This window comes from Lepidochelys kempii, chromosome 11 (assembly GCF_965140285.1).
Source record: "Lepidochelys kempii isolate rLepKem1 chromosome 11, rLepKem1.hap1, whole genome shotgun sequence".
In the NCBI taxonomy this organism is placed as follows: domain Eukaryota; kingdom Metazoa; phylum Chordata; order Testudines; family Cheloniidae; genus Lepidochelys; species Lepidochelys kempii.
Window position 1 is genome coordinate 56,241,766 of NC_136390.1, and position 17,038 is coordinate 56,258,803.

General features: G+C 38.6%; 1 protein-coding gene across 5 annotated transcripts in view; it reads right to left on the reverse strand.

Moving 5' to 3' along the window:
* Nucleotides 1-2,131: 2,131 nt before the first annotated feature.
* HECW2 (HECT, C2 and WW domain containing E3 ubiquitin protein ligase 2) overlaps nt 2,132-17,038 on the reverse strand; it is a 262,737-nt gene continuing 247,830 nt past the window's right edge. For 4 of the 5 annotated variants that reach the window (XM_073306249.2, XM_073306251.2, XM_073306250.2 and 1 more), the window contains 4 exons: nt 16,899-17,013; nt 15,856-15,941; nt 14,161-14,273; nt 2,132-7,742 (listed from right to left, as the gene is read on the reverse strand). In XM_073306249.2, the coding sequence (XP_073162350.1) occupies nt 7,631-7,742; nt 14,161-14,273; nt 15,856-15,941; nt 16,899-17,013 (426 nt within the window). In that variant the 3' untranslated portion in view covers nt 2,132-7,630. The other variant, XM_073306252.2, reaches the window with a different exon arrangement.

Below are 17,038 nucleotides of genomic sequence, written 5' to 3' on the forward strand. Positions count from 1 at the left end.
ACAGCTGCTCAAGAGCTACAATTACATTCCTGAACTGGCATGACTCAAGAGGCATCAGTAGTTACCTCTTGTTTGTTTATTTTTTAAAAAAATATCCAGCTTCAGGCCCCAATGGGAAACTGGAAAATCAGCAGCCAACAGTACAATCAAATCCAATGTCTCAGGGAAAATTTTCATATTGTATCAGTTACATCTGTACAGTTGGAGAACATGGTACAGTCCTAATATACATACCTACCTCTTCAAAGTATAATTTTCATGATGAAAGACAAAGATGCTTAACTGCTGACTCAGTGGAATGTGCCAACACCTGATTATGCCACCAAACAGGAAATGGAAACATGGGAGGAGTGCTAGAATCCCAAGCTGTCCTTCTAGAAGAGCCACCTTTAAGTACTGTGTGGGCAATGTACTCCATCTATGGAAGGAAATATTTTGGCTGTAATCGTATATATCACACCTTCCCCAGAAATCTCGATCAATATTAACCTATGCCCTGGTAAGGGGCTTTCACTAATCTCTTAGCCAAAGGTAGTTGCACTTAGTAGCAATTCTTGGAGGCGAGAAAATAAGTTAAGCATGTGCACGCAGGGCCGTCCCTGGGGAGCGGGGGGTGCAGGGCCCGGGGCAGAAGTGACAAATCCATCACTTACAGGACTGACCCATCACTTCTGTGGCCGACTGCGCCGGCCAGTTGCACCAGGGCCTGGAGCGGTTGCCCAGATTCACTGTACCAAGGGATGGCTCTGCGCACAAAAAACCTGTTAACTTCAAGAAACTAAATTCAAAAAACATTTAGCTCCTTGGATTAGCGGAGCTAGACTTGTAGCAAAGGAAACGTGTTTAATTCCTGAGGAAAAAGTGCAGCAAGCCATAATCTTAGCTTCGCTATCCTGACTCTGACACTGCAGTATCATAAATGGTTGGTTGCTCTTGGTTGTTGATTGTAGGTTGGCTGCGGCAATAGTCCAAATCAAATGCAACTCAAGTGGGAGAAGAGAGTTGCTGGGAGGCTGCCCAAAATAAGAAAGTGAATGAAAGCACAAAGAGCTCCACTTTGACTAGTCCCCATTTTAAGAGTCTTATCGTCCCATAGATTTTCAATTAGAAGTTCCCAGTGGAGAACTCTGGTAAATTAGTGGCATAATATGGCTCTTAGTTATTATTTATGGAGAGGTAAGGACTTTCTAGTTGTGGATGAATGAGAAATTCCTGTCTGTACAAAGAAAAAAACCACCATATACTGAACAAAGAAGCAGCCCTTCCATTAGAAACCTTTTTATTAAAGAAGTTTTAGGCGGTGATAATTGAAAGAAACAAAGCTTGGATGCATTTTGCCTTCATCATAATATCAAACAATTTCTTAGAATATTTTTCAGTGGCTATTCTGTGATGTACTCTAATTACATTTGGTATTTAAAGAAAGTTAAAATTGCCAATGTAATGATTCAACATGGGGCTAATTCACTGTTACAGTAACATTTTTCAAATAATTTCAGAAGTTGTTTCATTACATTTTAAATATGTACAGATATATTACACAATATCTGTAACAAATCCAAAGGAGGCTTTACAATGTGTTGCCATCTTTAAACTGCAGCCAGACCGTGTACTCAAGGGGAGTTTTCTGGGGTACTGATGAAGAGTCATATGATGCCACTGATTATGAAGCAGATCTTCCCAATGAAATTAATCTTGAGCTCAGTTTAAAACACCCAGGGTATAACATGGCCTTGACAAAGGCCTGTTAGGATGGCACTCCTGATTTTTTAAAGGGGCACAGCCAGGCAGTTTAGACCCTCAAATTAGGTTTCTTTAAAATAAAATGTTAAAAAAATGAGAAATATTTTCATAAAATTATTTAAAAATTCACTAAGCTAGTTCATGTGAATAGAAAGTGCAATTGACCAGAAACTGACCATAAGCAACCAAAGTGACCACTCTGTTTGCATTGTGCATGTTGAAAAATATGCAAAAAGTAAAACAAAAATTGCAAAGTGTATTTAATTTTATATGCTTAGTTTTAACAACCTAAAGTGTTATTAGTAACAGAAAAGGATATTTTAAAAATATAGCTCTGAATCTGACAGTATCCATTTAAATATATATATTTAAATGCTATATAACCTGTATTTATTTTTCTAAGAGACAAGAGCAATTTCAAATCAGCCTTTCTAGTCTGTATTTTATGTTAAAAATATTTAACCAAAGGACTAGTTCTAAAACAGTCATTGTGGTCACTCAGATACAATTTTAAAGACCTTTCATTTGCAATCTGTTAACAAGTCGTCACTGAAAATTTCTGCCAATGCCCCTTAGATCGGCTAGTGGTGCAGTCATTGGATAATAATCCAACAATGGCTGGTCACTTGGGAAACATTTAAAAATCAGGTGTCAGTAATCATTTTGAAATTTTGTTTGGGATAGAGAGGTGCTGGAGGAAGGAACAGAAAACTCATTTTTGGGTGATGGAGTGGGTTTTAATTAAAAACAGGTCCTACCTTGTAAGATTGATGTTAAGACAGATGTCTATTATCTCTCCAAAGAAGATATTACTTAATTTCCATTAGTATTACTAGGAGCAAATTTTCCTCTTTCCCCAAATCAATGGCAAGATAGATAAATATGAGCAACAGTTCTAAAAACTACCATAATTCAATACAAACAAATTTAAACCTTTAAACATGATTCAAACTGCTTTGTATTACATTATGGAAATATCAAATCAGAAAGACTAGTCGAACACAGTTAATATAGATTTACCATTTGTGCGTAAATTCTGTCAATCCAGAACACTGCCTCTGCAAACATCTCAATGACTATCTTCAAATAACACTGTAGAGATTCATTAATACTGCAGAGACTACACGGGCATCTGCAATTAAACACTGCAGAGACTACTTTAGCAACCACATGATATTAGTCTTAACATTTAAATTTGAAGCTATTTTGGACTTCTAGAAGCACTGAAAAAGCATAACAAACCACAAAACCTTTTAAATTTCTGTAATCTAAAAACAAACAAACCACCAGTTCAATGTTCTCTGCCAGTTTCCATCATGCCAGAAACTTTCTTTTAGATGCTCTGCCACAGTGCTACTGCCTGGATTTTCAACTTCCTTTGAAAATTATATATTACGTACAGTAGAACCTCAGAGTTACGAACACCAGAGCTACAAACCGACCAGTCAGCCACACATCTCATTTGGAACCCGAAGTACACAATCAGGCAGCAGCGGAGACAAGAAAAAAAAAAAAAAAAAAAAAAGAGAGGCAAATACAGTACAGTACTGTGTTAAACAAACTAAAAAAGCAGCATTTTTCTTCTGCATAGTAAAGTTTCAAAGCTGCATTGTCAAGGTTCAGTTGTAAACCTTTGAAAAAGAACCACAACGTTTTGTTAAAAGTTATGAACATTTCAGAGTTATGAACAACCTCCATTCCAGAGATGTTCGTAACCCTGAGGCTCTACTGTATATTCACTATATAATGTAAGACCTGGGGTGAACAACTTTACCATGAGGCTTGTGTGTTGCATCGCTGGCTCCGAGCACTGAGATGATTTCACCTTAGATGCACTCTACCTCTGAATGATGTTAACTCCTTTATTTATGGTATGTCCCTGGTCCACAACATGGATAATGAAAATAATTTATTTAACTATGAAAAGTTATTTTTTTATTGTGAAAGTATAACAAAGATTAACTGGGAAAAATAAATCTCTGCCTCCATTTTGCAGAGTGAAGGTTATGTTACACAGAAATTTATTTTGGGCTGAGAGATTCCTTTAATAAATTAATATACAATCTGCTGCTGAGGGTATTCCTTATCATAACAGAAGGCTGTCTCAGGATTTCAGTGGTCGAGAAAACTGCTATAATAAAGTAAAAGGTTCTGACATACATACCTTGAACAAGAGAGTATATATGACATAATAGGCATCCATGCCTCTGATAGTTGGGATGCGTTCATTAATTAGATACTATTCCAACATATTTGGCAGAGATAATGATTAAGTTCACTAGAGCTGTGCAAATTACATCCCATCTTCCCATTAGGAGAAGCTGTGCTTCAGGGCACCCAAGGTTGGGATTTACCCCAGAAGAAGAGACCCCTTTCCCTGGCAGTTCTGCCAAGGGAAGAAGCCTACCTGCACCACTTGCTTTCTGTGTAGTGCTCGCTGGCTCAGAGCCCCCTGTCAGAGCAGGGGACGGGGCTGTAGGTGCCTTAAATTGGCTACTGTGAGCAACCATCCAATGGGCTTTCCGCCATATAAGGGTACTGGTGATTATGTTGGCACAAGTCAGTATCATGCAGTGGCTGAATGGGGCCCATTATTTCATTCTGCTCTGCTAAACTGTTTCCTTCCCAGAAGGAAAGCTCCTTATCAGCCAAGTAAGATCTTCTAAATGATATATTGCTTTAAGCCAGGGATTTTCAAACTTTCTCCCCATCCACAACCCCCACACCAGACATAGTCTCTTGTTATGAGTTCAACCCCCCCACAATCCTTGTAATCACACCCTGTAATCTTCTGCAGAAACACAGGGCTGGCTTTTTTGGAACGGATGTTGAATGGGCTGGTGGGTGAGTGCTGCTGCTGTGGGGTAATGGGTGTGTGGGGCTGTTAATGCTTCTATGCTCCTTCCTTCCACTCCCTTTTTCAGGGACGCGTTTCTTAAAATACAGCAAGAAGCTAGCCAAGGGCTATGAGCAGAAGGGGCTGCAACATCAAGGCAGCCAGCTCCCCATCACCTTCAGGCAGCACTTCCCTAGAGTCCAGTATGGTGCAGGCAAGACAGGAGGAGGGAGCAAAACTTCTCCCCTCCCCTTAGCTTGCTCCTCCTGGATCTGAGTGGTTGCTGCGTTTTGTCTTTTTTGCTGAGACCTGCCACCCTTGCTGATCCTGCTGGAGCTCTGCAGAGTCCTGGATGGTCACCGACTGGTGAAAAGGGCAGAATACAGAACAAAAGTAAGTAGTACATCTCATTTTTTAAATAAAAGATGACAAATGCATTTATTACTTTTGATTTGTACAAAAGCATGGCTCAAATGCAGCCTGATGTAAACTTTTGTGTCAAATATTTAACCCTTTTAATTCCAATGAGTTTCTGGATTGATGTTTGTAGACCTGTTCTCCTTTTTTAGGGAAAATATACTGTAATATTACAAGATCCAAATTCTGCGGTTCTTAGAGCCAAATTAAACTTTTGATTGGCTAAGTGACTAGAGTGTCAGGTACTTAATGAATCTGATCACATGAAACATGAGCCATGCTGAAATGACCTGCTCACAAGTAAATTTATCTACTGTGTATCAGTTCTTTGATACAACACATGCATTAGCAAACCCTGGACCATTAATGTGATATCTTAGCAAACACTGATAAACCCGAAGTTTATTCTGTTGGATGTAAAAACAGAATAACACAGCTTGACTTTTCTTTGCCACTTAGTGCAAGCCAGGAGCAGTTTAAGAAAACTTGTGTGATTCCTAGATGTCATTGTTTTAAGGAGGAACCCATTATTTGTGAAGTCAGAAGGTATTTTCATTTTATTTTTGACAGTCGGGTTTCCTCAGTTATCTGAACACAGGCATTATTTCCTATATCGTTTGGGGAATGGAGAGGGGGAGGGATCTGGGGCAATTTAAATTTACCCAGCACCCCGCTCCTACCACCACAACAGCATCTACTTTCTCATGGGGAGCGTGAAAAAGTAGTCTTTGCTGACAGCATCTTTATTGCCATTCCAATGTTCACTTGAGTGGATGGGTGCTCCCATTGTTACGAATACGGACAATAAGCATGTCATCTCACTGAGACACCTACTCAATGAGAGTCCCCAGAGTGGGAATCCTGAGGTTACTCTCAAACTTAGTTCTTCCACAAATCAGGTCTTGAAATGCTTGAGTGCTATCAAAAAGAACACAAAGAGCTGTATTTCTCTTCTTGCCATCCAGCATTCAGTTGCAGTTTTCTGGAACTCTGGCACGATGTATGTCGTATTTCTCAATGGCTGTACAAGTGCACAGATGCAAAACTAATTTATGGGGAATGGGTTCAAGTGACGCCTGTGCACTGTAGCAAAATTAAGCATAATTAAATTGGTGGATTCATTCAGTTTTTGATATACAATTGAAAAGGACCTCATTTTAATTAACATTGACAAGAAAACTACTCAGTGAAAATGCAAACTTAGAAAAACATTACGAACAGTTTATAGCTTGGAGGTGTTCACTGACAAGGGAGAGTGGAATCATTACTATTAAAGGTTCATCTTCTTAAGTGTCGCCCATGGTTTCTCCAATAAGCTAGTGTGTTTTACGGTGCTGTACAAATAAAAGTTGCTGGGAAAATATGAAACATCTGTATTACACTCAATCCCTTACAGGTTATTTGATGGATGAAAAATGAACCAAATGCATTTAAAATAAATGCATATTACAATATCACATGTAGTGATTTTTACAAAATTATTACTTATGTGCACAGTCCTGATATCTATAGACATGGCACTGTGAAGAAAGCTCGGTTCTTAAGAAGCTATTTTCTAGATACTTGTAAGAGTGATGCAGTTTGCGGTCAGTCTGATCATAATGTCCCTTCAACTTTGGTACATTCAGTGCAAAATATTTTTGGGAATTTCTTACTCATATAAAAATAAAAGGCATTTTTTTCCTTGAGAGTGCTTAAAGAATAAAACACTAGCACAATGTCTGTAAATGCGTGAAAAGTGAAATGAACAGAAATAGCATTTAGTTTGCTAGTTTCTTATTTACACTCTGAGGAACTTAACATAATGAACCTATAAAAATAAACAGAAGTCACTGTGTAAGTTTCTTTTTCCTGATATGCTGTGATAAATTGATACTTATTTTTTAAAACAGTTTCCATGCAGTACAAAGCATAAAATCAGACATTATTAAGTTCTCCTTATAATAGCTCATCATTTGCCATACACGCAGCACTTGCATATACATTTTCACAAACCTCCTTATTGCAAGCCATTGTTTTGACATCCCTTACTGCTGATTTTCCTTCAAATTCACTTCTGCCCCAGGAAGCTGAAATCTATGGTGCACACCATGCAGGCACTCGTAGTCTTAGGTATAGCAAGTAATGGATTTTCTGTTATAGTATATGGCATAAAGTAACCTATCTTTAGGAAACTTTTTTTTTTTTTTTTTTTTTTTAAAGATTTCCATAGTTTGATTTTAGCAAATTTAGGGGCGGGCTGAACGATTTCACATTTTGACTTGAACTTTACATTCAAGGACTTTTGTTAAATCCAGTTTCAAGATACTTGTCAGATTTTGCAGTAGCCACCTTGCTGATCATGCATCCTTTGCTTGGGCCATAACAAACATGGCACTCAAGAAAAACTGTTTATTGCAAGACTGTTAGTTTTCCCTGCACACCAGGCACACTCCAGTATTACTGTAGAGTACTCTGCCACTACCACAATGCTTGTAACTGCTTCCGAAGCTAGATTTACTCATTCATAGAAATCTCATTATTTGAATTGTATTGTAAAACATTTTCCTCTAAGAAATCCAATACAACTGTTCATTCGTTCTTAAGAGGACAGATCCACAAACGTCCAAAGAGCTGGGCACTATGGTTTGCGTATCACTCAAGTCCAAAGGTACTTGTCTCTTCAACAGCTGTCAACAGTTTCTCACAGAGCATGGAGAATGATGGGTAAGGGGGAAGGTCAAGACGATTGAAACACGTATGAGCCCTGCAAAAAAAAAGTGGCAAATAAGCCATGGTTATTCAGAAATTCAAATGAAAGTAACTGGAAATTCAGATGTGCAAGAAGGTCCTTTCAAAATACCATGCTTTGTGAAATATTATTGTGTTGCTGAACACTGTTATTTTCAAGTTAAAAAAGAATTAATTGTCAAAGATATTTTTGAAATTCTGACCCTTAATGTGGATCACAAGTAGTAGCCTAAATTTTGCCTGTAAAATGTGCACACACAAAATTTGCAATTTAGGGGCACAATTGAGGCAGTTTGTTTTGAAAATTTGGCTTAGAATACATACTTTTAAAATTAGTATTTTCTATTAATAATTAGTGATATTTGAATATTAGGTCTGTAATCATGAGGAAGTTATTTTGAAGAATGAATGTACATAAATTAGATAGAGTTAGTGAAATACTAGAAAACACACATAGCGAATAGTCCTACTGACAAGAGATAGACTAGTTAGCAAATTAGGTCTTTTCCATTGATAATTTCTCTGGGCCAGAGCCTCAGCTGATGTAAATCAGTGTAGCTGCCTTGAAGTTAGTGGAGGTATACTGATTTATACCAGCCGAGGATCTGATCTTGGGAATCTATTACAGAGAAATATATTTAGTAGTTAAATGAATGTATGTATATAATTCTCAAAACACACTCTGGCTTTCTTGACAGGACAGGAATATATTCTCCCCCCTCCCCCCCCATTTCTATAATCTGCCTATCACAATCTCTACATACATTGTGAAAAGATCCTAGAGACCCCATCCTCTGACTAGAGGAAGGACCAGAGTTGCCTGAATTTGATACAGGGATTTATTGAGTAGCAGGGTAATTCCGTCCTGCTCCCACTGAAATAAATGGCACAGCTCCAAGTGACTAATGCAAGTAGGATCTTTCGGGAGAGAGGTTCTGAGGTGAAAGCTCCAAGGACTTTTCATTTCCTCTTCTTCTTTGAAAGCTAACTGACCCTTTAGACCTTTGCTTTGGAAGATAAAAGTCCTTTTGTATTTGGGTTTGGCCCTTAAAGGGGCAGGACTTTCTTTACATTTACTTTTTCCTTTTGCAATCACACCACACTGTTGTTTAAACCTGTTCCCGTTGGCAAGCAGAAACCTTTTCTGCAGTGGCCTGCCTGTCACCACTTGAACAGCAAACATTTAAAAAACACACAGCATAATAAATTTAAGTGTATAATGTCAGGAACTCTCCCCCCACCAAGAACTGAGACTCCTGATTCAACATACCCCATTCAGCAGTAGTCAGAATGGCTACACTGGATTTACAGTGAGCCTTCTCAAAACAAGAGGGTGCCCAGCCCCCAAATCAGGGACCATCATCTTAACTGCCAATCAGATCCTAACTACCAGGTTGGAACATGAAGAGAAGAGGTGAGTCATTCTAGCTTGTTTATAACACAGAAGCTAAGAGTTCATTACAAGCCCTCAGTGAAGGTGAAACGCTGAATTAGCAAACAGCATTATAGGGTCATAAAAATATCAGACTTTGGGAAAGACACAGTATGCAGGGCCAGATTATCATTTTAAACATCAGACCAAACTTCAGGTGTATTGCTGTGGTAGAAAAAATATTGTATTTTGCTCCATCCAATTATTGTAGACTTAACAGAACTCAGTCAGAATGTTTTTCAGCAGGTAGAGTTCACACCCCATGGTATTCTATGGGGCTGCTCATTTCCCCCCTCCCTCCCTACTAGAGGGATCAACCCTTGGCTGCCAGCAAAGGGAGCAGGTCAGCAGAATCCGTGGTTCTCTTTTCTCTTCCCAGAACATTGTGGAAAGCTATCTGTGGGATCCAGGAAGTGTGCTTAGAGGATCTAACTTTCCTGCAGAGTCCCTCCATGTTGGAGACCCTTGTTAAGGGGTGAGGTGGGGGGAAAAGACAGTATGATTACAATTAGAGCAGTGCTGTCAGGTAGTTAGATGACCCTGTACATCCACCAATTCTCTGGGTTCAATTTAGACCTCGGAAGATCCATGGTGGCCTAACCTCCAGCATCTGGTGGGTGGGTTCAACTGATTTCCCCCTCCTTAACCCTCTGGAAGGAGAATTTGGAGGAAACATTATAAAAGAAACTTCATAGAGCTTCTCTTTCTATCAGGCCCACAGGAGGGGAATGTGGACCATTGTAATAATCCTCCTTGGATCCTCTGGCTGCTCACACAACCAGCAGAAGAATTTCCTCTTGCTTCTTAATATTAATAAACTCACAAAGGGTGTGGAAGGAGAGGAGTTTCTTTGAAACAGACATCCACTTGTTAGAATTATGCATCATGCATAATGTGGGTTGTACAACCACAAATTATAAAAACCATAACGCATGAATCAATAAGGGATTCATTGCAAGCTAACAATCTTGCATCTTGGTTTAACTGATTAGTAGGAAGATAAGTTGGGTCTTCTTTCAGTTTTTGAGGATGATTTTGTCAGTGTATTGAAAATGTGATCATTTTCTTTAGAGAGAAAACTCATTTTTAAAAATAAAGATACTGATCCTGTTGAGGAAATGTGCTCTTCTTCTACCAGACAAAGGACTCTGTCATTCTGCAAGGAGAGTGATTTTACTGTGGATACTGTTTTCCCAGGACATTTCAAGCTAACTGTATACTATGTTCATCTTTGTGCTCTCACATTTTCTGATAAAGGTAAATGTATCTTAGTTCCTGGAGTCTTGACATTCAATCACTTTCCCCTTCACTGGATTTCAAACAGTATTACAGTCAAATTAACTTTAAGTCCAAAGTCCAATACCTTAGCAATAACAGAAGAATGCTGTTCGCGTGCAAATGTTTATATATTCATCATCACTAGCTGCTATATAATTAACACTGCCAACTTCTAAACATTTAAGAAATAGAGAGTAGGAGTTCCACTAGTGATATCTGATTTAGCCTGACATACAATAAGATAAACAAGCTGAAAGTAAAGGTGCTGACAGGGACAGCAGGGGCAAAACTAAACTAAAAATAACTAACTTTATCAGTGCATGCACATGCCACTAACATAGGATGGAAAGGGCAGTGATAAAAGCCAGGCAACTTGACATGCAAGGTCCAGAAGTTTCATTTTTCTGGTTCAATAAGGCTGATTATAACATGATCAGAACTGTGGAAGCTATGGAATCATCTAATCAATCTGTTATCTGTATTAGCCTTCCGCAGCTCTACAGAGCCAAGAAAAGGGAATGGCTACAATAAAATGTTTTCATTCATTTATTTCTTCTCTCTGGTATGAATTAAAAACAAACAAAAACAAAAACAAAAAAAAACCCTTGATTTGTAATTTGAGAGCCAGATTTTGCCAATAGTACCAGGCTCCACAAGTGGTCCCATTGAAATCAGTGGGACTATTCACAAAATAAAAATATTAATCACTGAGAGTGAGGGTAAAAGAATTTATCCCTAGGTTAATACAAAACCCTAGAACCATTAGGCATTGAAGAGCCTCTGGGTGAAATTTTCAGTGGGTGTCCAACAATTCATCCACATCTGCAGGATCTCTTTTAGGAGCCTGCTGAAAGTCTGCCACTCAGTGTCTTTGTTAAGATAGCCAGTGCTACTCAGTGTTTGCATAGTAAAGCCTCTGAAGCTGGTGCGGCTTAGGCTGAAGCCACTCTGCACATAGGAACTGGAGATGTTAGAAAAGTGAACACAGTTTACATTCTGCTCAGAGCTAAGTTTGAAATGAATGCTGTAAGTCATGCATTTCCTATGGGATTAGGGTACCATGTCTTGAGCACTGGGAGTGGCTGACTCACGACAAATAAACTTGTGTTATTTGGCTCTCATGTTTGTAAAAGTATCTTAAAACAGTAGTAAAGTTGTGGCCCAGTGTCTCCAAAGCAACGGAACTGAAAGTTAAAGATCAAGGGCCATGTTCATTGCCATGGGCAAAGAGGCAAGCAGCTGGCACCCTCCCTTCACCCACTGGGCTGAACTAGTAAAGACGCTCAGCACATATCTGAGCACTCTCTTTCTCCAAAGTGAAGCAGTTTTATTTTACAGCTGGAGCTCCGCAGCAGCCCTGCCACAAGAAACTCCCTCAGTGAGGTGCTGAATCTCCTGGCTTGTCCCGCCCCTTCTCCCTGTGTAGAGTGTACCCGCTGGCTCTGGTTTCCCTGGTAGAATGAGCAGCTTACAGGAGTGTGTCCCTGTTCCAGGTTGGATCCTGCTGCCTAAGAGGTGAATTTGGTCCCAAGTCTCTGTATCTATGCACAATAAATGAGTAAAGTGGGTTCCATAAGTTATATTTATAGACAGTTAGTTTGAGCCTTCCCTTTGAGTTCCCCTGCTTTAGTGGGTTTTTATGGGTCCAAAACACTATTTTAAATGGAGCTTTCACAATTTATTTTTCTTTCTCCCGTTTTTAAGTTACTTTAAAAATCATCAACACTATACCCCCCTAAAACATTTATTTTTACAGATGAGAAGTCCAGCAAGGAATTTAATGAATTAATTTGTCATGTTCCTCCTCACAGTAGCCAGATTATCAGTCCTGGAAAAATCTGATTTCCAGTTATTTGTGCCTCCCAGGCCAGCATCCTGCCACACTTATCAAATACATGTTTTGGGTCTACTTACATCTAGCTATTAAGGTCCCGATCTTGGTGACATATACACATGTGCTAAACTTCATTACTAGTAGCCACCCATATGGTGCTAATGGGACGACTCAGCACAGTGAAGTTACGCAGGACTGAGACCTTAGATTGCAAACCTTTTGGGGCAGGAATTGTCTTTAGATGTGAAATGCGCCCAGTGAATGGTGCCCTCATCCTAACTGGGACCTGTTATTTAATAATAATATTTCAGTACTGCCTAAAGTCGGTCTTAGAGACTGAATATTAGAAGATACAAAAACTACAATATTCTCTTTTCCTACTTAAGTATTGGTATAAAATGGAATAGCACTGCTGAAGTCCAGGTTCATTCAAGAAAATGCAACGGTTTATATTTTTAAAATGCTATAGGAACATAATCTATTTCTCATTTCAGTAACAATCATTCTCTGAGGCATGCTTAGGTGGCTGATGCACAGAATACCTTTTGACCCTAAAAGATACTACAGTAATTGTTTTGAAATATAAACTCTTAGAATTCTCTTAATGTACCTTTGACCTTCAGCTGCGTGGCTCCCATTTATACTCTTAACTGACAAGGTGGTTTTGTGTTCAAGCTACTGACTCCACAAACTTGTACACTGGGTCTGTGCATTTCAACTACATAGTACTGTTTATACTTTGACCTTCTATCAGATAATCAAAGTTAGTAACGTATCTATTTCCAACCAGTGTAACTTCCTCTAAATGCTACAGAATTGGATGATGGGAAATCTTCCCCAAATGTATTAATCTGCAAAACTGACCTCTCTGTAGAGAAATTCTTGTTAATACAGAGTTCAGTCAAGATGACTTTTCAGATCCTGGCTCATATGTCATCAGTCTTTGATACTGTAGATCATTTAAGACCACAGCTCTTTTCCTGGCATCACAAAAGGAAAAACGAGGAAAGCAATTCCTTCCTTACTTTTTCCTCTTGCCACTCTGATCATGTCACTTTCCATCTTGAATTCTATCCCTGGCTTCAGCTCTTCGAGGCTTTGTGCAACTCAGCTTTTCCTTACATCCAACTCATTTCTTTCTACTCTCCTTTTCACTTGTTTTACTTGGCCCAAGCCTCTCTACTACTTGCTCTCTTTACAATCTTCACCCCCCCTTAACATCGTGTTTTGCCGCCTTCTCTCTCTCCTCCTTCAAATCACTCCTCAGAACACACTTTTTCCTCTGATTCAAAAAATCACCACAGCAAGATTTCTACACAATGCTGAAATCATGCTGGCCCTCCTAGGGAACTGAACTAGACTGTAAATACATTGGGTCTCTTTAATCCAGAGTTGATATCCATTTTCTGGCAATGACCAATAACTTACCTTTCAGAGAACATCATAGATACTATTTTAGGGAAGCAATGCCTGCTTTCATGACAAACAAAAAACTCTATAAATTTTAGAAGAGAAGTTGTAAACCTGGTAAAGTAGAAAGAATTGAATTAAGGTACAGACTCCTAAGCACAATTAGTTTGTCTTTCCCAGCATGCAGGAAAACAACCTCTTCAATTCAAAGAAAGAAAGATATGTCATACACACTGGAACAACTAGGAAGCAGAACTTCCCCTTCAGCAGAGCCTACTCAGTCAATCAATGACAGCTGTTTGTTTCTCAAGCAGCTTCTGCATAACCCCAATAGTTAGCAGCAGGGGTAGTTGAGAATATCAATGTATCTATTGTGACTGGCTCACAGAGAACTGAACTCTATCCAAGTAGTTCAAAATTTACTTAGATTAAAAAAAAAAAACACCCCTACCCAAAACATACACATACACACACTTTTACCTGGGAAGAGCAGTGATTTTCCCCCATTTTTCTACACAGAATCTTCTTGGCCCATTGCTCCCTCTTAGAGATGCAAACCCCTCATAAGGTATGCTGGATGTGCCTGTAACAAACTACCAACACAAAAAGAACAACACGGATGACAGATGTACAACCTGAGGGTTGTGTGAATGCTCATGCATAAGTAACTACTCACAGCAGTGTTCCCACTAAGTCAAGTTGTTCTTGTATAAGACTTTGCAGGATCAGGCCTTATTTGAAGGGGAATCAGGAGTATTAAAGTCCTGTTTAAAATGTAGGGGAGGGAAAGTGGCATATTTCTTGATTAGCATTCTAGGAGGGAGGTCTTACTAGACTAATTTATGTTACAGATTTCACTTATAGACAGCCAGTATATAAGAATAATTATGATGCACAATCAGTGTAGAATTAAAGTCACATTACTAGCATCATCAAGCTAATAAATAATAAAGGGAGGAGGGAGAAAATAAAATACACTTAATAAGGTTTAAGAGGGACTAACTAATAAGTAAATTACCATATATGTTACATTTATGTCGTGCCTTTCATTCAGCTGGATTTCAAAGCACTTTACAAACTTTACTAACTGATATAAGCTAAGAGACAAATTCTACAGTTCTCATTTAGGTAAAATTCCCATAGATTTCAGTGAGAATTTCTTATGACATTTTACAGAGCAGATTTGACTAGAATCATCCATCAATAAGAGAGAGTCTTGTGACAGATAGAGCTTACTTATTTTTTAATGGTCTGTGATAAAACACCTATATAAAATATTTTTGACCTGCAGCTGCAGAATCCCTACACTGTATTATAATCGCAAAGGGAAATCTTAGCCATCTATGGTACTGCATCAAAAGTGACACTTCAGTAAGGTTTCCCACATAGCATTTACACAGAGCCAGCTGTAACAGGAAAAAGGAATGTTCGTGACACAGTTAACATGATCAGATGCCAGTTCTGAAATGTTTAAAACAATGGATTTTAAACTAGTGCAACTATGTGGCAAACCCAGATAAAATCAGATATGGCCCCTTCTAAAGAATTTGGTGTGCTAGAAGTACCTGTATTTGATTACATGTAACTCTGTGAAAAACCCACGTGCATTAAAATTCCTCTACTGCCTTCAGTGAATCCATCAGGTAAATGAACCTGTCCATCAGTGGACACACTGTGTGAAGCAGTGTTTCTATTTATTTGTTCTTAATTTACTGGCTATCAACTAAGTGAAGACCTCTTGTTTTCATGTTATATAAAAGGATAATAATGGGGGACTGGATCAGTTTTCAATATCATTTTAATAATTTTGAACACCTCAGCCAAGTCCTCCCTAACTCTTCCTCTGAATAATCTTCAAAGGTAAATATGATCATGTTTCTTTTCCTTTCCTTGGAATACAAATTTTGAGGATTTTTTTAGTCAAATAATAAAAATCACCACCACCCAACACTCATACTGTTTGGTAACTTTCTATCAAGGGGACTTTTGTTTTTAGTTAGCTTTGACATTTCAATTATTTACAGTAAGCATCTGGAGACTGCTGAGTTACCAGGCCATTCCCGTGTCCTGACATCACACTGTCTGAAGGTTTCATTATCCGAAACTGATGAAGTAGTTTAACATTTAATGTGAAATGGTGTTATATATTTTTATACAAATCTACTGATTTCTCACCTGTAATAGCCTTAGCCGTTGTTCATTGTTGAATCTTTCTACAGCAGCCCAGAACCACCGAATTACAATGTGATTGTCATGGTAACCTGTTAGAACAGCAACAAAAAGCCACATTACCTTTGATTCTTTTAATATTAAGTGCTACAGAAGTGCAGGAGAACACACATGTGAAATATTAATCATTAATGGCCTTCCCCAGCTCAGTCTTAGTTACAGTCTTAGCCTCCATACTTATAATCAAATATCAGCAAAAGACAGCAAGTGAGACTAAACCAGGGCTCTTATCAGGGTCATTGCACGTTGCTCCAAATTAAAGGCAGACATTCAGTTTCCCTTTTGCGAACACTTAAACCATTAGCAAGCCAATCATCCGAGTTGCCAATTCTTGTGACATTACATTTTTGTTTTTTTTAAAAGCTGCTCATGATACCAGTAGCAACTGCAGCCACCTCACTCAAAACAGCTGTCATCTCATTCTTCTTGATGGAACTGAAGCTGGACTGCACTCGGATAGGCTCACTACCAGTTCCAGATAGCCTTTGGAAATGGAAGTGAAGTGGTCCTTACTAAAGAATTCTGCCTTACCACTCTCTTTATGCAGTCAGGCAGGAGAAAAATCAGAATAGTTGAATGTAAGAGCAAGGAGAAAGACTGAGCGTAATGGGAATGTGAGAGGGGTTTGGAGTCAGATATAACATGAATCTTTACCTGCTGCTGTAAATGAACTCTGAGAACACCTTTATGTCAAAGGTTTGCCTACTCACTTTCAGATGCCATCAACCTCTCTGTAAATTCAAAATACAAACATGCTCTTGCCGTTTGGGATCTTACTCCTTTTATCAACTAAAATGTCTGCTCCTAATTCAAAAGCTAACCAGGAAAATAAAGACATTCCAAAATTAGTTTAAATGGGCTCCAACACTTATTGAATTGACATATTTCATAGAATAGGTTTAGCAAAATCTTAGAAAAAGGGTACTTCCAGGTTCACTCATGCAGTACCAGAGCTAACTTTGACTAGGGAAAAAAAAAATCAATATCACCTCCTCTATACTCTGTGTTGTTTCTCCAGTCACTTAAGTCAATTTCTGCTGTGCCAGCAATAACCAGTTCCAATTCTCTTGCATCAAATACAGACACCAGCCTAGCGTCAACAACCTGTGAAAGGAAATAGAATACATAG